General features: G+C 41.6%; 1 protein-coding gene across 1 annotated transcript; it reads right to left on the bottom strand.

The window, feature by feature from the left end:
• Nucleotides 1–447: 447 nt before the first annotated feature.
• Nucleotides 448–13385, bottom strand: LOC144950169 (annexin A2-like). The gene is made up of 12 exons (XM_078880243.1): nt 13374–13385; nt 10790–10904; nt 9145–9239; nt 7870–7983; nt 6452–6542; nt 4784–4863; nt 4518–4574; nt 4107–4200; nt 2988–3083; nt 2389–2447; nt 1557–1679; nt 448–1278 (listed from the first exon to the last, which is right to left on the bottom strand). Exons 1-12 carry the CDS (start codon nt 13383–13385, stop codon nt 1216–1218), a joined length of 999 nt encoding a protein of 332 aa, XP_078736369.1. The 3' UTR covers nt 448–1215.
• Nucleotides 13386–25899: the final 12514 nt, after the last annotated feature.

Below are 25899 nucleotides of genomic sequence, written 5' to 3'. Positions count from 1 at the left end.
AAGTCATCAACATTCTTTAGCTTCAAGGTGAAAAGGAAAGTTACGCGAATACCTCTACGGCTAAGAAACAGAGCTCCGCTGTCTGCCAAGTGTGCAGTGGCTCCCTCTGCTGATCATTCATTTCATTTACGAATGATGGGACCTCGTGATAAAAAATAAAAATAAATCCTTTGCCAATCCACTGGTGGATGAAGGCGTCCCCACACCGTGTCAGTCGTCGAGGTTGTTTGACCATACTTCACCACAGCTGGGCAGTGCGGCTTGGTTTGGGGGCAGGAGGACAGGAACTAATTCAGGAGAGCCGGTTCGTAGCGTTGCGCGTGATTCACCGCGCCATCGCCCCCCCCCCCCAGCACCATGGGATAAAACAGCAACATTTAAAAAAAATACTCTTATACAGATTCCTAATATACAAGAATGTAAACAAGTGGAACCCAATGTTTCGTTTGCAACATTGTTTTATTTTCAGCCTTGAAAGAAAATGAAAACCAACACACTTTTTTTGTTAGGTATAAATGGTAAAGTAAAAATTATATTGGCACGAAACATCCTCACCCATGTATGTCCTAATGTGCTCCCCTCAACACCTACATTAACAGTTTCTAATGCGCAGAAAATTGTCATGATTCTACAATGGATTTTCAGATAAAACCCTGTAACTAAATTAACATTCTAAAAGTAGTCTGTGTAAATGCATTGAAGATCTTGACTTAAAGCTTTCGTGCCTGCAGGAATTCATATTCTTTGGATCTTTCGGTAAAGTCACGTAGATAGATCATCAGGATGACGACCGCTTGTGTTGCGATCGAAACGTCGTAGTTTTTTGTTATTTCTTTGGAACCTATCTACGTGACTTTACCGAAAAACCCAAAGAATATGCATTGAAGATGCCTAAAAACAGCTGCAAAAAAATACACCTCGTTACACTAAACCCACAATACGCTGTGCCTATAGATAACATTTGCAAGCTACACAGAGACAATAAAGTATTTGCCTTGAACTGCGATTAGGCCACTAAAACTACACTCAAAGATAGCATTACCTTCCAATACTACAATGAAGCAGATTGTAAAAGAGAAAGCCGAAACCTAATGTCATGTTCATTCTGTCATTTCGTTGGGGTTTCTGCCCATAAAAATGGGAATTCAAACAGCAATGCCGGCTGATTTTACACAAATGGCGATGAGGAATCATTTACGGTGTCCAATAAAATGATTACACGTCATCCTGACCACACAGGTTACACAGTGCAACCTCGTAGTCCCCCTTGGTGTCACTCTGCAACGAAAAAAACCCACAATTAATTAATAAAAAAAATACCAATTTTATGCTTTTAAAATGCTATCTTACATGAATCCACCACAGTAAACACAGCCATAGGCCGTACACTGCAATCACTGATGCAAAACAATACAGTCTGGCCACAAAAAGGTCACGACTGACAACTCAAAATGGAAATCAATACTGACACATGACTAAAATTAGCTTTTAATTAAAATAAAGTATGCGCGGCTGGGCATTCCGACCCACACACAAGGCGCACACACACAGCTCACCGCGATGGCGGAGTAGAGAGACTTCTTGTATTTCTTCTTGAACTCGGTGCGAATGTGCAGCAGGTCAAGCTCACAGCGAGACACCATAATGTGAATCAGCATGTGGTCCTTGGTCCCCAGACCCTGATGAATAAGAGGGCAAAAACGTATAAACTCTGCAAAGGTGAGCGCGCGCGCACGCGCACACACACTTGGACGAGCTATACCAGGCTCGCTATGAGAGCAAGTCTTTGTGCGTTGAGAGTGCGCATTGCTGTGATAGAACAAATTCTTTTTTTTTTGTGTTGCAGGTCATGTGTTAAATATGGAATAGATTCGAGAGAGTACGCTTGGTACCATTTTATGTACAAAATGTTATGGATTTTTATGTATTTATTTTGTGCGCATGTTAATGTGTGTATGCATAAAATATGAATAATGGCCTTTTAGAAAATATTGACGAGAATGCTAGAATGAACAATAAATAAAAATTTTTCTCATCGTTTAAGGATAAGGTTTCTTTACATTGTGTCCATCGCTTAAAAATGGCAGATGAGATCAATATTCACTTGAAAATGTAGTTTAAACTAATTACAATAATCTAATATTTTACAAGCATGTTAGGAGCTGTCAACATATCACGAATAACGATGGAATGCAACGCATTTAAAATTAAGAGTGGCATTGAACAATTAAACAATGAGTGGCCAACTTGCTTGATATTTCAACACCATGCTATGCATTTGTTACATGGTGGATGTCAACATGTAAACACGAATGCACGTAAACACAACTTATTGGAAATGTGTACACGTGAATAATCTGTATATTTCATACAAGTGCAGTGTTTTACCTTCATGGAATCGTTCAGTTTTTCAGCAAAGAACCCAGGCGTGTAATTGATGGCTTTGGCTATAAAACAGAAAGGAAAATATCACATGTTTTCTTAACATGCATGGCATGGTTACTACTAAAGGGGCAACGTTGCAATTTCCTGCTAACGCCACTGCTGAAGGAAGAGCCTCCACTAGATGTACCTCTAGAGGCACACCTCTCGACTCTAGAATCTATAGAGTCTAGGGTGTGTATTTGACCTTCTCATCCACACTGGGCAGATGTTTTTAGAGCGTTTGGAGCACCCACACTTTACCCCAACAAACACGCCTTCCTTATCGACTAACTGTGGTGTTCCCATCTGCAGTGCTGGGTGGACAGAGGTGTGGGTACTTAAGGAACTCGCCCCTCGTTTTAACTGCTGCGCCAGGAGATCCAACGAGCGACCTCTTGGATTGCAAGTCCTGTTTGCTAAACAATTTACCACGGCAGCATCCCATTCATCCTACCTACGGAACATTTACGAACATCGCAGCAGAGCAAATAAACACCGCTCTGGCTTTATCAGTTCCAACAACTTCATTTACATACGTTACAGAGAGAGAGAGAGATCCTTACCTAGGGACACAAAAGCGTTGCGCAGATCACCTCCCACCTCCTTTTCAAAGCTCTCCACAATGCCGGCGGGGTAGTACGACTTGTAAGCCTCAAACACTGAAACGAGGTGGGAAAACACGACAATGACAACACGCTACGTTTGCAACTTCAAATCCCCTGGTTGCTTTCACATGTGCTGCATTCTAAAATATGAATGAATGATCACATTTTACGAACGGACATCTTATTTTTATTCTCCATATACTTTACGTTTCCCCTTGAAAGCCACAACGGAGTCTCGAGATTTCCTGAGCATGAGGGGTCATACTTTGAGATGCTTAGCCAATTAGTTGATCAACATTCTTGAGCCCAAAATACCACCATTAACTTGTGAAAATTATTTTATTATTTATGAAATTATATGCCAATTCGTATTGTTAACGTGCCTATGGGTTGATAGGATGAATGAGCCAGATTAACTGAAAATATAAGAGGCAGGTGAGTGACAGTAAAAAGGAGAATAAAAGAATCACATTAAATCACGGGGGGGCATGTGGCGATGTGGTGATGTGGTGCGGGGGTGGGGGGGGGCAAAGTGTTACACGCGTAGGTGACAACACTTAAAAATCAATACCGATAGATTGGCATCCCACTTGCCCTTCTATCATCGAGTGGTCACCTAGCAACTGTGCGTGTTGGATGTCATACAAGGACAAAGATCCCCCAGATAGCCTCTAACAGACTGTTGGGGCAAGTGCTGTTAGCGAGCACCTATGAAGGTCAGTACGGCACCCGAGGGGGGCCAGCACCGCGCCCGACCGCCTTTGTCTCTCTCGTGGCGATGTTAACACACCGCACCAGGTATTAATTTGAGGCCGAGTCGACCTAGGGGAGGCCCACGACTGGTTCAGATAATTGTCACTGGTGTTTGCCGTGAGCGGGAATCGAACTCGAGGCGCCGGGTTCATAGTGCAGCGTAGCGCTCACCGCTACACCACCGCATGCACATGCACACACGATGATTTCAGCATGAGCCACCAACCCCGGCCTGCACGGTGCAGGCTAAGTCTCAATATACAAGCCCGCTACTGACGAAGCCCTAAGCATTCATTTCATTAACATTGTGTCAAATGAAAGCACCTTTCTTCAGATGAGAGAAGCTCCGTTGGGACATGATGGTGATGAATTTTCCCACATCCGTTCCCTTTCTTTTAACGCCCGCTTCAAACAGCTCCTGCGCACACATATTCAGATGTCAACATGTAAACGGCGTGTGCGTGCGTGCGTGCGTCTCCGTCGTCTTCATTAAATACTCGCGCGTCCCTTGCATCAATTCTCTAGTTCACCGCTCTGTGTAATTTTCAAAAGTACGAGGATGAGATCCAAAGGTCAAGCAGACCCGGAGATGTTAGCGCCCACTGTCTCGCCGTGTATGCGGAAACGTTTTTAATTTGTGCACGCACGAGAGAAAAAAACATGAGAGTGCTGCATAACGAGACGACTGCAATGGGGAAATACACAATGCTGCTTCAACAGGCATTGCCACTTTACCCTGGCATCCTCGTCGACCAAGTCATGGTCCTTTGTTGAGTCTTCAACCCTGGCACCCTGCAGCAGAGGAAATGGAAAACCAATTCCACATTTAGTCATGCTTTTACATTGCAGTGGGGTTAACAACAATAAATACAAATCAGCATCTTTGGTTTGATTTCGTTGAATTACACACTTCTAGAGCGAAAGTAGAGTGCGTCACATGGTACAATATAGCATTAAGGACATTCAACTATTCCACTGATTGATTAACACAGCTAACTCACTTTCGCCAGGGCCAGTACAAGTTTCTGGAAATCCCCAGAAGTCTCCTTAGCGATGTCTTGCATCATGTCCGATTTAAACTCTGCAGGAGACATAAAACAGACCGTGAAATAACAAAAAAGAGTACTTGCAAGACAAAACTGCTTATTTGCTTTCCAATGCACGCATACAATTGAATTTGTGACGAATGCCTGCCACAGGCTGCAGTCATCTTGCTGGTGGAAAACGATGCACATCCACATCACAGTAAACACAGGCGACACTATTACCCCTCTCCACCCTCGACCCATGTTTGTTTATTGCCCTGGTGCACTGCGGTCCTCATAAATGGTTTGTTGTGCGTGGGAGCACCCCCTCTGACTATATCACTTAATGCCCTTGATTAATTTGCCCACTTACCTCGGCACGCATTATCCCAACTCCAGCGAGGAGCATTACGGCATGTTTACCACTCTTTTTGAGCAGCAGCAGCAGCAGCAAGCGCAGATGCACTGGGCTGGTTTTGTTCCCAAATATAACGTCAGGGGAGCTTCGTGTTGAGACGAAGAGTCTTAAGATTTTTTTGGGAAGATAACGTACCATCTCCACACCGTCGTGCTGTACTGACGTCACAAGAAATGCCCGATTTTAATTGGTGGGGCAACGAAAACCGTTTGGAGAAACCTACAGGAGGCTACTGAATGAATACAATTGTTTACAAACAGTCGAACGATGCGTAATATGAATTGTTAATCTCAAGATACAATCGATGAAATTGCGCTTGTTAAGAATCGCCGTGTTTCGACGAGTACATGTTGGATGTAACGGATGCTCGTAAAGCTTGCAGCCACTAGAGGCGTGACTTTCACCACAATGTCACGGTTCTGATCTTCGAATTGAATCGATCGAGATCCCGAATCATGACAATTCATCAAAACACCGGGAGGAGGTGGGAGTTGGGCGTTAAGGGGGTGAATTCCATACCATTTTTATTGTGTATGTTGCTGCACAGAGGGCAAGGCAATTCATTGTTATTCTGTGATTATATGCAGCGTAGTTCCCCATCTTCCCTAGCATGCACTGACCGGTGTGGTGAAGTATGGTCAAATAACACCCTGCAAATCTGCATCGCAGGGGGAGGAGGGGGGAGACCCAAATCCAGAAGTGGGCTTACAAAAAGGGCTGTACGTGTGAATAAACATTCCTCCGCCTTGTTCAGAAAACACACAGGCTACTTGTGTACCGGTCACCCTCATGGAGTGCATCGCGGGAAAACGATGGATTGCTGATGAGCCATCACGAGAGCGAAACATGCATCTGGGTCTCCAATGCTCCAGACTGGCTATTGCCTTTTCAGAAAACCTACCAAGTAACATGTACGCTTTTCCCTTGAATATACTGTACGTGTTATAAATCTCACCGAAGCAGCAACATAATGTATTGCTAAACACAGCACGGTATTTATATGCATCGGTCTAATCAGCCAAAGAAAAATGTACTAGTTTTCTGTCCATGTCCTTTATATTTATAAGTTATATATAATGTTCTAAATAAATATATTATTATACATTAATATATATAAAATCGGCTAAGCTTCAATGTTTAATTCGCCTCTGACAATGTCCAAGGTACTGCGCGATGAGCGACGTGCGTACGCATTTAATGGGTTCCGCACCGTTCACTTCACTCACCGGACTTGTAGGCGACTGCCATGCTTCTCAGCCGGAGGTTATCGCGGGTGACGAGCATCTCGATCAGACATTCTTCGTCCGTTCCCAGCCCCTGCGACGTTCAACAACAATGTCAAGCCATCACTCACTCTTTGGGCGTATGACCAACGTTCCTAATGACGATAAGGATTTCAAATAGCGGTAACGTGATTTATGATTTGTGTGTTTTTTTTTAAATACTCTTCACTTTCTGGAAATTACACAAAGACAAAGAGCCTCGTATGGCGTGCGCAGACGATTGGGGCAAGTGCTGTTAGCAAGCACCTCCTGTTTTGGCCAACCCTTTGCAAGAGGGAAACTTGTGTGGCCAGGACTGCACAGCGATAGCACCACAAACACAACACTAAAAGGTATTTTAATAAATGCTTATGTAAAAAAAAACTACGGTATAGCAATCAGTGAAAATATATTACAAATCATTGTCTTCCAGAGTTGCGCTTGATTTCATATATGAGGCCGTAGGTTATTGTTTTTTATACGTTTACAGAACAATTATTTCTAAACACAAGCAATTTTTTTATCGCTATATGCCATTGTCTGGCACTGCTGTTTTGAGCAATTTTTTTTTTATAAATAACTAAGTGCCAAGACACATAATGCAATATTTACATCTTCATTTAGCATCTAAGATGTTTCCAATGGCCGATATTAGTATAACAGCATCATTTCATTTTGTATATTAAAAAATAATCGTTATTAGGGCTATGCGAAGTGATAGTAAATTGAGGGTCTACTTGAAATGCAAATTATTCAAACATTAGTTTAAGGCTCATTCACAAGTGCAATGGGTAATGAGAACCAAATCTTTCCAGCTTTTGACACGTGGCGTAACGAGTTTGAACGAACTGAGTGGCCTTTTTAAAATACATTTTTATTCACCCGCACTCGGATGACATTATTAGTTCATTTTGAAGTATTGGTGATCGCTCTCCAGAACAAGTGGGGCCGATATGTATGTATGTTGAACTTCTTTCACACCGTACGTAGCCATCCATGCTAATCGAAGGTGTGGGGGAAGAACAACACACTTAAACACAAAAAGCAGTTCTAAAGAATGAGTTTTCAATCCAGATTTGAAAGTGTAAAGCTCTAGTGGCTTCCTAATATCAGAAGAGTGTTTCAGATGGCCACATAATTGCATCTGAACATGTGCAATGCAGTGACCGTCTTTGTTCAATGGTTAACCAAAAGCCACCGCGAGGATGACCGGAGTTCGCGTGATGGTTTGTGCTCCTTGACGCGATCAGCGAGGTATTGTGGTTCATTTGTGGCGAGCGGTTTGTGTACCATGAATGCGACCATATAGATGAATTCGTTCGGCAACCAGAAGCCATTGCAGCATGTGTGCATGTGCAGCGAGCGGGGCCCTCGGTCTCCACCTGCAAGGACTGCCGGATGATGTGTGCATCATAGACGGCTGGAGTCATGAGCAGTCCAAGGATGACTGTCTCCAGGTGTCCGGAGAGGGCACCCTTCAGGTCCGTTGCAAGGTCCTGCGGAAAACAATAGAATGAAGCGGCAGTCGGGAGCTCCGCTCTATGTGAGCGCAAAAGGTGAATGTAAGAGTGAAAGGTCTGCAATCCTATGTTAACGTGAAGACTGCGCACTTAGGATTACTGTTATATAAGTTAATGTTCATGTCTGTGCGCTGCCATTTGCTTAAAGGAATGTCTCGCAAAATTAGTGCAATGGGTTTATACGGTGGGTAAAGATGAAGGTGCAGCCCTGAAAATGCTTGCTCGTGCCATTGTAGGCAGAAGGACATACACTGATGTGCTCTACAGGGTAAGTGGCCTACTCTTCGACGCTGGTGAGACGTCTTGGAAAAGCCGGGGGTAACCACACTTCACCACACGCGGCCTGCTGATCGACCAACCGGTGTGCACCCATTTATACTGCTGGCTTGACAGAGATGAGGTGGGGGGGTGTAAGAAACTTGCACCATTGTTTCTAGTGCCGTGCCAGGAGGTCAAATCAAACGGGTGACCTCTGGATTGCAGGTCCAATCTGCTTACCATTACACCATGGTCGCTACTTCAACAAACTAAAGTTTGATTGCGTTGTCTTTTCATTTATAATATGAAAAATTGTCATGCAAAAAAAAAAGTGTCAAGTACAATGGACTTAATTCGATAAATTGCAAGAGAAATATTACAGATTTCCACATACAATCTCCAAATTGGCAAAAGCAATGTTGGTGATTGACAATTGTGTTGACAAACATTGGAAAATAATTTTTTCTGCAATCAAATAAATGAGATCCCCTCTGGTGTCTTACCACTCGCTCACTGCCATTGTCCTTATAATTCAATTTTATGTTGTCGATTTGTTGTTGTTCATTATTACAAAAAGTCCCACCTTCAAAAATGTCGATGACGTACTGTATACACAGCAGTATGGCAAGAATATATTACAATGCAAATGCAGATGTAAACCCTCAAATGTTGAATTCCCAAGCCTTGTCTTTACTATAACGGTAAACCCCAGGGCTTAATTTCTCATGGAATATTTCTGGGGGCCACCCAACCCACAACCCCTGGGACCTCACTCACCCCCCTCCCCCCCCCACATAAGGGGATAGGGGATTTTTTTTTTCAGAGCTCAGCCCCAGACAACTCTGTCTGAAATTAGGCGCTGGTAAACCTATACAGCACCTTGGAGGTGGCGTTCTTGTAAGACTTGATGACTTCTTGGCGCTGGGTATTTGTGCGGTTGGTCAGGATGCTGATAATGGTCTTTTCATCCACACCTGCAACACCATCACATCACTTTACATCACCACAGCTAATCGAAATAATAAATTACGTAAGAAGGTGTTGTTTTAATTCCAGTCACAGTTATGTAGGATTCATTTTAATAATGACAATGTTTATATGCAAGAGCATCCGTGAATGTAATGCAACGTACTATTGACGGCTATGGAGCGAAACTGGGCTTGGGCAGGAGATTGGTGATAGAACCGTAGCCATGGGAGAGGTACATGCCCCGAGGGGATGACCATCGTGGGAATGAACCAATGACATCAAGCCCATGTGCAGGAGTGAGATGGGTTGTGGTCTCACAGGATAATGAGGGATGGGTGGCGATGGTATGGGGAGACCTTTAACTTGGCGCCCAGTAAATGCGCAGCGTTCACGTGTGGTTGGAACCGTTGGGCTCAGCGTTGACCCCCGGCGTTCCACGTTTACTGGGTGATATGTGTATTTATTAAATGGGCACCACCAGGGTGGCGAGATGTAATCTTCCTCGCCTGGTATGCAGGAGGTCGGGGGGTCGATCCCGACCCTGACGCCTGCTGTATATTTAGAGCTTGCGTGTCTCTCTCTCCCCGTGGTCGCGTGATTTTTTTCTCTAAGTCCCCCGGTTTCCCCCTCCACGTTAAGAATCAACATGCATTGATATTATTTACATTATTTTGGTACTATAAATATCCAAATGTTGGGCGACTTTGTTGAGCCATCATTTGTGGCCAGGTTGCTTCTGAAAAATAAATGAATACCTCAGCGGGCTTTGCCTGGTATGATGTGGATGGTTTAGTGTTGTATTTGTGTGTGCTGTTTGGGTGATTTGTTTACCTTTCTTGTATTTTGCACTACTATAATGTGTTTGTACTGTTTGTTGTTGTAATGTTCTTACCCTCCCCGACTGGACATCTGTGAAAAATATATTTATAGCTGATCGGATTTCTCCAGTATAAATAAATATTATGATTCTGATATAGACCATCACTGATGATGATGATAATGACACAGACCAGTGGTTTTCAACCTTTTTGGGCTACTTTGACCCTTGTTGAATTTTGTTTCAACTCAGTACCCACTTGCCTCACAACAACATGGTTCTGAGAAATAAATGTGTGAAAAGTTAACATCAATATTTTAACCAATTGTTCATTTTGTGAGGTTTCCTAACTAGCTAGTAACTGTAAGCGAATACAAAAAATCAACGGACGCTCTGCATGTGTGACGTCATTTGTTCGCACTCGTTTGGTTACTCTTGGCAACCTGCCATTCTTGGCGATCAGTGAGTTTAGAAAGGTCTTTGACATCATTCCAGGTTACAATGTGGCTTTAAATGTAATCGTAGTTATTTTACGTTGCCAGATTCATACGTGAGTAAACTGAGTATTCACCAGGCGACTCTGGCGTATGATATAATTTCACACATTTTTAAAAAATCACTTCACGCACCCCCTGGAACATTGCCACGTTTCCCCCAGGGGTCCCGCATACCCCCGGGTGAGAACCCCCTGACATAGACAACACACGTAGCCTCTACAGATCTCAAGAGAGGAGTCACCTTTGGTGGTGATGGCTTTTTGCAGAGCAGCAGCATCATTGTTGGCATTGAAGTTGGGGTAGGGCCTCACTGTTGGCCCATAGACATAGGGCAGGTAACAGGATCCAGAGCACTGCTGCATTGGGGAGACAATCAGCGTTAAAACACCCAAAGATTGGAATACATATACACAAACATCCCATTGGAGTGAAGCGAATACAGTGCCGCCATATAAATCGTAATATAAATAGCATACTGTAATATAGTGAGGTACTTTGTTATATAAATTGTGGATTGTGGCATCACAGAACTGTGAGGAATGGCAACAGCGTGGGCAAGGCATCATCCAGTAGTGGTTACACATAATGGCAGATTATGATAAATGAGTTATTAGGCTGTATACTAGACAGTGCCGGATTAAGCTAGTGCAGGGCCTGTAGCATATGTTATTAAGGAGCCCTAAATAAAAACACGTAAATATTAATACACAATTTTTTTACTTGCATAGTAAAATTATTGCATTTTTTCATTTGCTATACAGCAAGATAATACGACAAATCGCTAACTTTAAACACCCAGTCGTTCATAAACGTTGAAGGCAGTATAGTACTACAGTAAGAGCAAGTGCAGAATCACTGAACCGGAATTGATAGCTTGAAAGCATTTAGCGCGGGGCCCTTGAAAGTACGGGGCCCGTAGCATATGTAGCTACTTGCGCTACGAGGATAATCCAGCACTGACACTAGATTGAACTACATTCGTGCTGTTGTTCAAGCTACCATCGGTAATAAAGTCTAAATCTTTAACACACGAGTAATTAGTAAGCCAAATTTTCACGTTACCTTTTAAGGTGTTGAATACGACTTAGAACTTTCGTGACTACAAAAATTGATATTCTTTGGTTCCTTCGATAAAGTCACGTAGATAGCATTTTTTAAAAATATTTATTCACTTCATTTTTATTTTTCTATCTACGTTACTTTACCGAAAGAACCAACGAATGTGTTGAATACGTCAGAAAAGATTGTGTGAGCAGGAATGAAGTTTAGTATTGTAAGTGGATGTATTTGTTTTTGTTGTTGTGTGTTCTTCCAGTAAACATGCAACGTTGTTGGATTAATGTTGGTCCAATGTTTGCATGATTACTGGGTTTATACCCCCAGACACTAGAGGGCATTAGAGCACCTCGTTTCAGTCTGCAAAATGCAGCTTCGGGCACTTTGCCATTCCGGGACTTGACGTGAATTGGGCTTTGCAAAGGAGGGGAACATTGTGACGAATGCAGTGCCTCTAGTGGCTGCAGGGATAACGTCGACCAATTGCGCATTTAAGTTTTACCAACGGGAATACTATTTGTGCACAATCACTGAACAACGCATATATGTTAGAAAGTTTTTGTTTGGTAATGCTTACTGGTGCATGACTGTCTGATTTCAAAGTGAACTCTGGTTCACACTTCTGCAAGCTATGTTGTATATACCAAGGTGCATATACTAAACACTTATGGAATTCATAATTTGGCCCAATACATTTCAGCTGCTCATAAGTAAAAAATTAAAAAAAATCAGACCATTGTCATTCCATTGCCATAAGAAGGCCTCTTCGTGCCATGTCAGTTATGGGGCGTGTATGTTGTGTGACCGAACTTCATGCTGCCTCGTGCAGGTTGGGAAATTTCGCGGCCACTAGTGGCTGCAGGGGTCACGCACGTGAAATCATCACATCGATTTTCACATACGCGAGTAGATGCATTCATTAATAGCGAGCTTAAGAATCAGTATTAATCTATTATCATTTTAAGCTTCCAGATTTGAAGCTTTCGTGACTGCAAGGATTCATATTCTTAGGTTTTTTCGGTAAAGTCACGTAGGTAAAACATCAAAATTAATAAAAATAAAATAAAATAAAGATCACGACGTTTCAGAGGCAACACAAGTCTCCGTCATCAGGTGGGACCGTCACAGCCAGATTAGCTGCATCAAGTGATCTTTATTTTATTTTATTTTTATTAATTTTGATGTTTTACCTACGTGACTTTACCGAAAAAAACCTAAGAACATTTTAAGCTTCTCGCAGTCATTTTGGGTGGGTATTGATGTCCCCAATAATCCGTCAACATCGTTTGAACCATATACACTCTATCGCCTTACTCTTCAACTTTGGGAGCCAGATAAACCAGTTCTAAAAAAAGGAGAGGCTAAAGGCGACAGCTTTAAAACGGTTTACAGTTTTAGTAGCTCAAAAAACCCCTCCAGGCTCAACTAATTTGTTGCTCAGGGAGGAGCAGGTTCCGCCTATAAGCACTGCCCATCTCGACCCAAATCCCTGCTCCCTCAACCGCACCCACACAGATGTAGCTCTCCTCATCCTCCTCTACCGCATCACCCTCCACTCCCACCGCATCACCCTCCACTCCCACCGCATCACCCTCCACTCCCACCCCACCCTCTCCAACTCCCACCGCCACCACCCCTTCTCCGTAGCCCTCCACACCATCCCCTCTACTTCCATCGTCCCACGCACACTGACTGCCACCACCAAATCACACCATCCTGTGCAAATCATGTACATGTCTCCATTGCATTGGACCCATTGTGAAACTTGCCTGCTGACTCATCTTGACTGTTGAGTAATCTGAGAGGGAGGAGAAAACGGCGATGAGATCATGTTACATAAATTGCACAAACAAATTAGAATATGTTTTACCTGTACATTATTAATAAGATTGCTCTTTTATTGCCTGGTGTTCGAACAATTTTTAACAAGGTTCTTTTTTCAATTACCAACCATTAATTGTTTAAGGTGGGACTGGATACTTAGACCGGTCGCAACAAACAGAAGGCAGGCAACTGTTTCTAAATGTTTAATGTAGCTCATTACGGATGCCCACAGGGTTGGGCTGTGGTGAATGCATGAACACGCATTCCTTAAACTAATGACGAGTAGCTGCCACTTCAGCTCCCATTACTTTCAAAACAAAAATGAAATCAATTTAACCACAATGTTTCCTAATCCATTCACACCCACTCTCTATAACAGGTTAACAGCATCATTACTCAGAGAAACAACAAAAACACTGATATGCAAAACACGTATTAACAAATGTATACAAGATGGGGAGCTATCTGAAAACTCGATGCCATGTCACCTCAAGTTCAATTGAGCATAAGGCTTAAATATCATTTAGCTGTTTTTCATATATTTCCTTATTTACAAATTAGATTTAAACTGTATTATTATTATTATTTATTTTACCATGCATTTTACTCAGGAAAGCCTCACAAAGTCTTAGGATATTTATTCATGTTCGGCTGATTTTTATTAAAGAGTGTGTGGCACATTGGAGTAGATGGGAGCACCCATAGAAATCCTACTCACATGAAAGAATATGACTCAAAGTTCTGCACAGATAGATCCAATCATCCAAAGCTGTACTCGCATCTTCCAACTAACTTTCTGACTATTTTCACATTCTCTTCCCTGATATCTCCCCGCGCATTGCTTTCACGTGTTATCGTTCATGATTCGAACAGTCGAAGGAGCTGCAGCCCAATCATTGAGAAGATCAACAGCCCCGATGTTGTTCTATACAAGAGTCCCTATCAGAGGTCGCAAACGGGTTTTGATTCCTTACCCGTACCCGTACCCGGCCACACCAGGGTCGCAAACGGGTACCCGTACCCTACCCGATACCCGGCTACCCGTACCCGGCCGGGTATCGGGTACGGGTACCCGATTGCGACCTCTGGGATGAAGCCATGTTGCAGGCGCGGGTGGGTTGATTCTAGGAACTTGAATTGTGAGAAGAGACAAGACGTTGGGAAATGAGTGACAAATGGTTACTCACCAGTGACTCACGGCCTACCCGTACCCGGCCGCACCAGGGTCGCAAACGGGCACCCGTACCCCAGGTACGGGTAGCCGGGTATCGGGTAGGGTACGGGTATCAGGTACCTGGTTGCGACCTCTGGTCTCTATTCATTGCGGGTGGGGCCCAACAGGTGCGGTGCAGCCTCGTCGGGATATTGGCTGTCACCGTGTTGTGTTAGCCGATGCCTTATCATTACTGGTTTGGTGAAAACTAACCAGAGCCCTTTGCGTGGGTTGGAGATGAATCACATTTTGCTCGGCAGTTGAGATTTAAGAAGCCCCACCTTTACCAATGCACTGTAGTGCGAACGCATGGATCATTCCAACGAGACTGGTCTGCACCGGTGTTTTTTTTTATTTCTCCGCACACAATCAATCAAACATTCACAAAAACGTATGTGGATTTGAATGCATCTAAGTGCATTGCGTGCCTTTGTACTGGTACTGTGAGATGTCTGGAAATGTTATATCACGTTCAGATTTACAGAGCTTGTGGAGTGATACCAATAGTTTCTTACAATTTCATTGTTGGTCTTTTGAACATTCCTAACAATTATTAATGTGCTAACTCAGTCTTTTAATACAAACTCGAGGCAACATTTCATCTTAATGGTCCATATTCCAAATCACGTTTCGACATTAAAAGAATCTGGCTGGCATATGGACAAATGCATTAATTGTCATGTCAGCATGTGCATTCTAACTCCAGCTTACATTACTTATGACAATTTGTAAAACGTTACACAGCAAAAATGTAATGCATTTATACACTCATCGAATGAGTTGCTAAACTTGAACACATTTTGAAAAAGCATGCATCTCACAATTTTCTAATGTGTGTCAGGGGTGAAACTATATAAAGTAAAAAAAAATGTAACATTTAGACGAAACGATACACATTTACAAATTGTAATGTTTCTGCATAAGGACACATTCAGAGTTAAAAAAATATATCCTGTTATTTAAAAAAAATACTCATATATTTTTTTATTTTAGGGTAAAACAATGAAGCACGTCATATCTTCCTGTACACAGTTTATTTTTGTAAAACATTGCATTTTTACAGCTTTGTGTAAAATGTGTACTTTATTTTAAAATGAAGCACATAAACACTGGTTGAGGTGTTGCTTTAAAGGTATAGGCAAATATATTGAAGAATTTAGCAAAACATCTGCAATGGAAATGTGTTTATGTGTAACACCGATCCGGGCGCCAATGTGTTGCACCCACAAAAGTCCCAAGCTTTGTACTCACCGAGGTTAGTTCAGCCGAAGAGTGGACGGACAAGTTGAGGGTTCGCTCGACTGACAGATGCAGCCACGTAAGCCCTGTTTTTATTTGGTATCAGGTCATGTGGAGCCCGCGGCATGCCTGAACGTCAGCTGATCAGGTGGCTACCATGGTGACAGCCAATGGAAAGCTGCAAGGTGTCCACATTTGACTTACCTGTTCACTTTTTTTCGCCGCTGCTATGTCGCAATTCTTTTTTCTAGGTGTGGCCTTGCAGCCAAGATTTTTTTTTAAACAAAATGGTCTCACGTCATCGTAAATATACCTTTCCTGGGGAGAAAAAAACGAACAGAAAAAAACAGACACATTATTACAACTATCATATAAGGTTTTTGGGGTTAGAGCGTAAATATTTACGCGATTTTGATACAGGTTTTTTTTTATTAGATCGCGTAAATATAACAGATAATATTGGTCATGAAAGTCTAAGTGTAAAACTGATTATCACAACTATGTCATACTAATTTTATGTAACTGTAATATTTTTAAAATGTGCATCCTGCAATGTTAAACTACATGGTTCTATGCAATCGTATTCAGCTTAAACCAACATTTTCCATATGTATTAAATACATCTGGAAAAAACATGAAAACTATTGTGTGTGTGTATATATTGTATCTGGTAAGCCAAGCAAAACAACGTACGGAACTAGTAGACAAACTGGAACATGCAAGCTAACAACATGTGGGTAAAATATAGGGCTTCATAGTGACACAATAATACAAGAGACAAAGAAACCAGTCCAGAGGACTGGCTTCCAGAGGACTGGTTTCTGGTTTAAGTATACAACAGGGGTTTTAATATTAATAACATATACATTACTACAAAAGTCACTCTCTCATTGAGCATACATCATTAAACTCCAAGTCAGTAACTCCAGGTGAGTAACGCTATTGGCTTCCAACTAAATTGGGTAGGCACGGACGAATGTATAAAGTATTAACACATTTGTGAATGGATAAACGGTCTTATAAACTTAAGATATGTGCACATGTATAGAATTGTGCTATGAACCCGGAAACCTGAGTTCAATTCACAGCCGTGGCTAACACCAGTGGAGAGTGGTACCTGAACCAGTCCTGGGCCACGCCTTCATCACCCCCCACACTGAGCATTGCATTGTGAGACCATTAGGTGTGGCGATTACATGGGACGGCTTTTAATCCAGCAGTGGTTAGATCACTGGTGATGATGCTTATTGATGAAATACGTGTGAATCCATACTCTTGAATGTCGTTACGTTCCATCTCATTTGTGAAAGAACTGCGTGGTTTGTGTGATAGCAGTGCACAACGAAGGGAAAGCCGACGGGTATTTTTTTCCCACATAGTTAAAATAGCAAAGAGAATGCACTCACCATTCTCCGTTATCTGCATCTTCCATCTGTTACCACCAAACACGACCACCCCCTGCCACATACCTCTGCCACATATGTATCGTCTCCACCTAACGAGATATCGTTTCGCATACATTTGAAAATCTTTCAGCATGTCACTAACAACCACAATCACAGGCCAAGTCCTCAAGTGTATGCACTCCTCTGCCACCTTTAATCGGTGATTGTGAATATGTCCACGAAACAGGTTCCCACAAGAAAGAACCGTAGCCCTGTACTTTTCAACTTTAGCAATAAACTCATTGATAAAAGTCACTGGCCACACCAACACAAGCCGCGCGCGCACACACACACCTTCAGCAAACAGCACTAATGGTTGAATTATAATTTTACACATCGCATAATGAATACATATAAATCTTACTTCGGTTTAGCTTTTTTAGTGGGGAAAACGTTCAAATGGAATGTGGAATAGCAGCTCAGGGTTGGCAAACAGATGGGCCTCACCCCGTTTTCTCTGGCGAGTGGAGATGCTTTTAACTTGTCATCGTTTGAATCGTGGAAATACGGCTAGAAAACAGGGTCACGGCTTAAAATGTTTTATATTTAAGCGGGAGCACTGCCCCGCAAAATAGCGTAAGATTTTCTTTTCAGATATGATTAGGCATAGTGTTTTAAAACATTCTGTTAAAACACAAAAGTTCAGAATCGGTGCACAGAAATAGTCACGCACACAAATAGGCACCCACATTCACGTAGAAGGTAAATATGGGGAACACAGCGTCCAGATACATATACACGTTGACGTTTGCCATTTAAGACTCACTGACGCCACCAGCTTAATTACATTGTGTAATAAAATTAGTGATGATTAATTCGATTGCCAACATCCTACTTAACACAGTCATCCCATGTATCACTATGATGCTGGGCAATCTTCCATGACACACATGATAATAATATACTCCCTGTACATTTCCTCTTTTAGTCACGATGGACAGAAGTCATTTTTCACAATTCACAACTATCGCAGTGCATTTGTGCCTGCTTTTTGTCTTCTTCTTCTGCAGATTGCAACGTCTAAAAACACTTTCGCATACACATCAAGCACTTTAAAATCGTTACTCCGTGTGAATGAAGCAATACGAGTTGCTGTTTATGTATTTTACGGCAATATAGCTTTAAATGTGCGTATGTGTGTGGCTTTTTTTAAAGGGAACCGTATAATCAAACGCACTGGCATTAAAAGTGCAAGATCTCCACACAGAAGGCATGGCGAGAGATATTGCACACGCCAATCAGACCACCCGACACGTATCACCAACACTCATCTACTTTGCTGGCGCGATGACGTAAATGTTAGTTCACTCGCACGAAAACCTCACGGCGGTGTTCGTTTCGTTTGAGACGGCCCTTAATTGTTCCTGCACGAACCAGATCGCGCCCTCATCTCCATCTTTTCATGCCCACGTTCTCTGTCTTCGTTCAACACACACACACATATATTCCCCGCTGCTTTACACCAACAATCATTGGGACTCCCACTTATTCTGCTGCTGCGGCAATTTGCATTGCTGTTTGCAACTGGTATGCTTGGAGATATACAGATACGAGGTATACAGTTTTATAGTACGAGCATGCTGTATTTTGCCCAAGGCTTTCTTTGACCAGGCTCACCTTAAACCTGCTCTTTGTCAGCCGTCACTTTAAGTACATATGCACACCCATGCCAATTATTTTTTTCAATAAATACTGTGCAGAGAAAACCACGAGACATTTAATATTGTATAAGTATCTTCTTGGTTCTTTCGGTAAAGTCACGTAGAATGGAAATAATAGACAGACCCTGTCTACTCGACAGACCTGTTCTTCACCTGAGGACGGCTGCTTACGTTGTGGCCGAAACGTCGTGAGAATTATTTTATTATGTTTTATTTTTATTATTTTATTATTTCCATTCTACGTGACTTTGCCGAAAGAACCAAGAAGATGAATCCCTGCAGTCACGAAAGCTTTAAATTGTATAAGTACCTATCGCATATACAGTATACACACACCTTAGATATATCCATTTTAAATGTATTTTTAATACAGCATACTACATTTTAAAGATTGCATTCCCGATGATTATTGGTTGGTCAACAGGATAGCTCCATGCGTTCCTATTTTTCCATCTCCTATCTGTCTCCACCACTCTCCAGTCTTTACGTCTCTTGTGCAAGGTATTTACAATGCCATCTTTCCACCTCTTCTTTGCGCTGTCTCGCAGTCGTTTCACTCTTTCTCTCTGTCCCCAACTCAAAGGGCCACCTTTGCCAATTTGGTTTCTCCATCTGTGTGATGTGACCACACCAATTTATCCTCGCCTGTTCTCGCCTTTTCCAACAGTACTCCCTTGTTTCTTTGATCTTGCTGTGTGTCTGACGCTCTTATTTATTTTTAACCAGAGATTATTTATACTAAATTACGACTCCTAAATGGCTAAGTATGGTGGTACAATAACTGTAGTCCAGTGACTTGGAGCTAGGTTTGGTTGGATCATGCAAATAGGGAGTCATGTTTGTGAGACACCAACATGCAGAACAGGTTTTATATGCAAAGGCAAATTAAATTTGATAAAGAAACTCATAAAATGAATAGCCAGTTCCGAAGCCTTTGGAACATATCTTTAAAAGTCACTTAACGTCTCAACTGAAATTCAGTTTTCTCTTCAGTGAAATAGTTTTGCACTGTAACCATTTTAGTACCCTCTGCATAACTTTTCAACCCTTAATATTTGACAGTTTTAGTGTGCAAGGTGCGGTCTAAACATTTTGAGATCAAGATATGGCTCTGGCCTGCCTGGAGAATGAAACATCTGAATTACCGACAAAGCAGCATTCAATACATTTTAATTTCATACAATATACTGTCAAGTAGAACCCGATTCATTTCATGAATCCAATATTTTATGTTTCGTGCATAATCATGAGGTTGTAAAAATTGATCGAGCATGCCTTTGCTGATACTTTATATTTTCAAACCTTTTTTACGTGACTCGCGTGGGTATAGAACACAGTGCAGTTGTGGTTATCAACTGTGAAGGGTGTAATGATGTTATAGATTCATGAATCAATGTCGTTTCTTAAGCTCTCACTTCATGCATCGAACGATCACGTGTGTGACAATGTTTTTGTTTTGCATATGGTGTTTGTCATGAGTTCACGTGATGCTAGCCACAAGTGGCCGCTACATTCACCACATTCTTCTATATATAAAAGTAAAAAAATGTCTGCCGGTTTGTGTATTCGCGCGCTTGTGAAGGATTTGCCTCTCCAACGGTGGGGTTTACGATCAATAAAAATAGCGAGGTACCACGCCGTAAGCCCCGCCGTGAGCAAGCGCTATTCCTTTTTCACATCCGTCAACTTTTAATAAGTTTACTTAGCGATTTAGTGCGATTTTTTTTTTTGCATCACGAAAGTTTTAAGTCAAAATAAGAATACGTTTTACCCTTTCTGGCAATAAAACAGGTGTTAAGATGTTCAAACACACGTATTTGTGGTGAACATGCAAGCAAACATGCTCTGATAATATATGCATTGTCTATTATCAGAGCGTGTTTTTATGGGCCCTCTTGATACCGGGAAAAGATGTGCCCACTTCGTTTCACGAAGATCTTGGCTTAGCAGCAGGTGGCAGAAGAGAGCTTCAGTATCCGACTCAGTTGCAAAATCGACTCTCAACATGTCTTCTTTTAAACTTTTAACCAGGCCAAAATGTAACCACTCAACTTTAACCTCATCTTTACTGACTAGTGTCGATCACGTGGTGTTGCTACGCAACAGATTTAGCCACGAACCGTGGGATTAAGCGCATCAGACGTTTGAATGAAAAAAGTGGGGCTGAACAGTCCAATCGAATTAACATTTTTACAGCGTCTAAATGCAACCGCATTTTCAGAGGTTTCACAGGAGACAGACCATTGCTAAATGTAGCTATATATGGACTCATCTACTTACAAACGAGTTAGCTTCCAGAGTTCTTTTTCGATTTAACGCTTTCGTGACTGCAGGGATTCATCTTCTTGGTTCTTTCGGTAAAGTCACGTAGAAGGGAAGTAATACAATAATAAAAATGAAACAATTCTCCGACGTTTCGGCCACAACGCAAGCAGCCGTCCTCAGGTGAAAACCAGGTCTGTCGAGGCGACGGCTGCTTGCGTTGTGGCCGAAACGTCGTGAGAATTGTTTTATTATGTTTTATTTTTATTATTTTATTACTTCCCTTCTACGTGACTTTACCGAAAGAACCAAGAAGATGAATTCCAGAGTTCTGTTCGTAAGTCCAACTTTACTCCTGTCGATTCCAGACATGTTGTACGGCATGTACACTCAACACAGAGAATGGCTTTAAGAGTTGTATAATCTCCTGTAGATGTAGATGTAACTGGTTCTTCATGTTCTGCAGATGTAGATATCACCACCGCAATCTATTATGCGGCGGTTGAACTTACGACTCTTGGTGCGAACGGGCAACTGGACATACGGACAGGTTTGTTCGTATCCGTGAAAATTGGTAAGTCGAATGTAGTATGCACGTGAAAACAACCGGGTCAAGGTCTTAACTTGAAGTTCAAATTTGAAGAAAAATTCAGACAACAGGAGCAGAATCCAAGAAGGAGCGACCTCCCATGTAAGAATGAAGGATAACTATGGGCGTTTTTAAGAAGGCCTTTATTGCTGGAGGGGAGACAACATATGTAAATAAAACACATTTAACCCATTTAGTGGAAGTCACAGTAAAATTACCGACACCTCAAACGGGAGTGGCACTTTGACATAGAATGTGTATTCTATGCAAATGTGTATGTGCAGTACTTTACAATATCAATCAAGGCCGTAGCCATGGAGTCAACATTGGGGGGGACCAAATCTTCCAGGGGGTCTGGAGGTCCCCCCCCCAGAAAAAAAAATCTAAACTTGAAAACGAATTTCCTGCCTAAAATATTTAAAAAATTCACTAACACACAGGATGGACTTTATTTTATACAATAATGTCTAATGGTGTATTGTATTACATTGCTCTGTTTTTTTTATCTTTTCTTGTTTCATTATATTAAATGGCAGAGATTATGGATTAATAAAGTACAACCATAACCACAATCATATAAACAGAAATTTATTTAATAGCAATATATTGGGGGGGGGGGGATTTTGAGCATATTTGAATATTGTGGGGGATGTGTGTCCCCCAATATATATTATGATTACGCCCTAGATATCAATGAAGTGTTAAACGAGTGGTAACCATGTTTGTCACCCGAGTCACACGATAAAGGGGTTAATAGGCTGGCTCGTTGGTCCATAGAACGAGTGATACACACATTTCATGAAGCAGCGTTGGCTTGGAAAATTAATGTTAAACGGATATTGGACGAATTCTGCCGGAGAAGCCAATAGGCCACAGAACGACAACACAATGCATCTGTACAGTACGTGAGAGAGAGAACAGAGCTCTCTGCTTTATCTGTGTTGAGACAAGGAGGCTAGAAAACAGTGACTGCCCCCCCAGCACCACTCAAACCTAGATTAAGTAAAATTTTGACTTAAAACTTTTGTGACTGCAGGAATTCATATTCTTGCTTCTTTCAGTAAAGTCACGTAGATATAAAAAAAAAGCAGTTAAAAAATAAAATAAAAATAATAAAATAATAATAATAAAAGTTTGTACAATTAACTTATTATTATTTGCTATTTTATATATTTTTTGACATTTTTTATTTGCTTTCTATCTACGTGACTCGATAAGGTTATTCGCAATGTTTGTGATGAGACCCCCATCCCTATGTGATGCGTCTACCACTGTCTCCATGAACCTCTTAGAACGGATTCACTTTGTTGCCTTCAGTCGTTTGATGTGGAATGAGAGACGCCGTTAAACAGCTGTTGGGGCACACATGGATGTCATCACGGGCGCAGTCATGTGCTCATCGCCGCATTAAAGGGACACTGCCGATGTTGCTCAGCCGTAATTCACCGCTGACATTGGGGGGGGGGGGGTGGAGACAAAATAGCTATTGTCACCATCTTGAGAAACGTGGAATGTAAAGTATTTTGCCAGACTTTTATTTTCGATTTCACCCCCCCCCCGCCCCCCCCACCACCTCATAAAGTAAATGTTACTTCTGACGTAAGTTGAACTTTTAAAAGCGATGACTTTCGCATTGAGGGTGGTCCTTAAATATAAAAACAATTCTGGCTTAACTTGCGTGTAATTACTGCTGGAATTGCACACGCATCATTCACAACAGTATTGCCCAATTGTGGTGAATCTTGTTCGTGTGTGCAGAAACGTGTCTAAACCAAAGCTCCATATTAACGAACGATGAGTAAGAAACAAGACTCCACATCACTGGCATGCCACGGCCGGGCAAGCTCACACCATCTGCATCGGATTAGTGGGCTCATACAAGCGCGAGCTGAGCTGCGGACTGCTCCTTATTGAGGCTGGTTTTACAAAGCCCTGCTTGCAGTCAGAAAGATCTGAACCTCTGGCAATTTACAAGAGAGACACGCGATTAATGATCATTAATTTGTTCCCCATGCTAAAATATTTTGTGGTTCGTGGTGCTTTAAAAAAAACTTCCTCTGAAGGTTATGGTACTTTTTTTATTTTTTAACAAAAACAAAATTTACCAGGCAATCTTGATTTGATGACGGTTGCTTGTGTTGCGATCGAAACTACGTGATCTATTAATTTTCTATCTACGTGACTTTACCGAAAGAAGCAAAGAGTATGGATACCAGGCAACTTTTAAAAATTTGGACGATCATAGGATTATATGCTATTTTATACAAATGTGCATTTGTATCATGCTGTTAAAGAGAATGATGGCATCGAGGTTACAAAACAACACGACAATCTTCAAACCCAGAAATTAAGGCATCACTCCTTGGCACATACTAAGTGGCAGTTTGTGTCTGAGCCTGGCCTGAATGTTCTTCAGATCAGCTAAAGCTAAATGAGTACATGATGCAATGTGTAATTATCACCAGAGAGAATATAAATGCAGATGGGTGTTGTGCAGGCTACATCAGATCCCTATGGGCCATCTGGCTATGGTGGGTACTCACCAACAGTACTTCTCTAAATGTCCTAATTGGAAAAAGAAAAGTGTTTGTCTTTGTTGCTGTTAAGCAATACGTACTCAAATATTTATATCATCATTTCATATATTGTTTATTCACTAATGGATAGGGGCCTCAAAATTGATCCTCTGATGCCACATCCATCTCACTCCTGCACATGAACTAATCTCTACCATGGTACTCATCTTGGGCACATTCTCTCATTTCCGTTGGCTGCCATTCTGTCACCAGTCTCATTCACTGCCCATGTTTCCTTCTATATATGTGTCCTGCCCAAGCTTACTTTATTATTTGGATTTGTTTTCTAATACATATATTTCTGTTTCTGTGATTCCAAGCAAGCATCTCTCCATGCTTCCTTAATGTTTTCATTTACATTATCAAGTTGTTTTTCAAAGCAGACCCATTCTGCGCTTGTTCAGCCGATTATTTCAATAGCTTCCCGAGTCATGCATATCCTGTTGTTCTACATATTGTAAAGAAATATATTTCCTCACCCGCTCAAATGTAAACTTTTCAAACATACTGCTATTTGTAATATTGTGGTTTTGGCATATGTATTGGAACACATTTTACTTTCTAAAGTTCTCTTTATTTTACAGTATCCTTGGTTTATCTAAATTTGTGTTCCACAAACCAGCATTTAAATAAGGATTTTTAAAATATATATATAATAAAAGCACAATTATGAAACATATGTTCCAGTTTTCAATACTTACCCTAAGCTCATGTGTTTAGGGTCAAAATTGTAAACAGGGTAATAGCTGCATGTACATTTTTTTTTAAACCCTATATCACGTTCGTAACACTTATTCTCGTCTTGGACAATGGAGTCAATAAACTATTGCTACAAATATTGAAATGTATGTTGCAATTTGATTATTCTTAAGCCAAGGATTAGTTGGTTCATATAATTATTTCCATGGTCTGTGAACACAGTGACTCACAAAACTTGTGCGGGTGTGCACACTGACCTGGCCTGTCATGCCTTGTTTGTGCGTTGAGCTTAAGGCACCCTGGACCCTGGCCGTGGTTATTTTGTGCTGAGGTCTCCATGTCCCATTTTCTTTAACATGGGCCCGCAATCACAATCTTACTCTAGCCATGCAAGGCCATGGCCCAGGAGTACGCTTTCTAAAGTGTGCGAGTATAATCTCTAAGGGCCAATCCCAGAAATAGTCATGTGACCACCCTAGCACATACCACGTGGATGGTTTGGACGAAGGCATTGCTCACAACTCTCAAACGCTAAATTTGTATGTATGCTTGGCCAATCGATGTGTAACAAACGTCAGCTGCAGCCACCTAGATTGATGGCTTCTGTGCTGGTATCATTGCACTATCCTTTCAGGAGCATTCTCACCTTTCATTTGGCTGCCATTCCATAATCAATAATTGAATAGGTATTTATTTAATTCACCATAAAATACAGCTGTTTCACAATCGGCAACGATTCTGAATCGTTTACATAAAGCCAGTGAAATATTCGTGGAATTGTCTTGAC

The sequence above is a fragment of the Lampetra fluviatilis genome, chromosome 3, assembly GCF_964198595.1.
Source record: "Lampetra fluviatilis chromosome 3, kcLamFluv1.1, whole genome shotgun sequence".
NCBI lineage: Eukaryota > Metazoa > Chordata > Hyperoartia > Petromyzontiformes > Petromyzontidae > Lampetra > Lampetra fluviatilis.
The sequence above is the reverse complement of the archived record's forward strand: the minus strand, read 5'-3'. Positions and strand labels throughout refer to the sequence as shown.

Excerpts from the sequence above, each read along its gene's own strand:
- LOC144950169 (XM_078880243.1), bottom strand. Across the intron at positions 7,984-9,144 it reads ACAAGAACGCCACCTCCAAG|GACCTTGCAACGGACCTGAA; the intron begins GTGCTGTATAGG and ends TGTTTTCCGCAG. Across the intron at positions 4,575-4,783 it reads TTGTACTGGCCCTGGCGAAA|GGTGCCAGGGTTGAAGACTC; the intron begins GTGAGTTAGCTG and ends CCTCTGCTGCAG.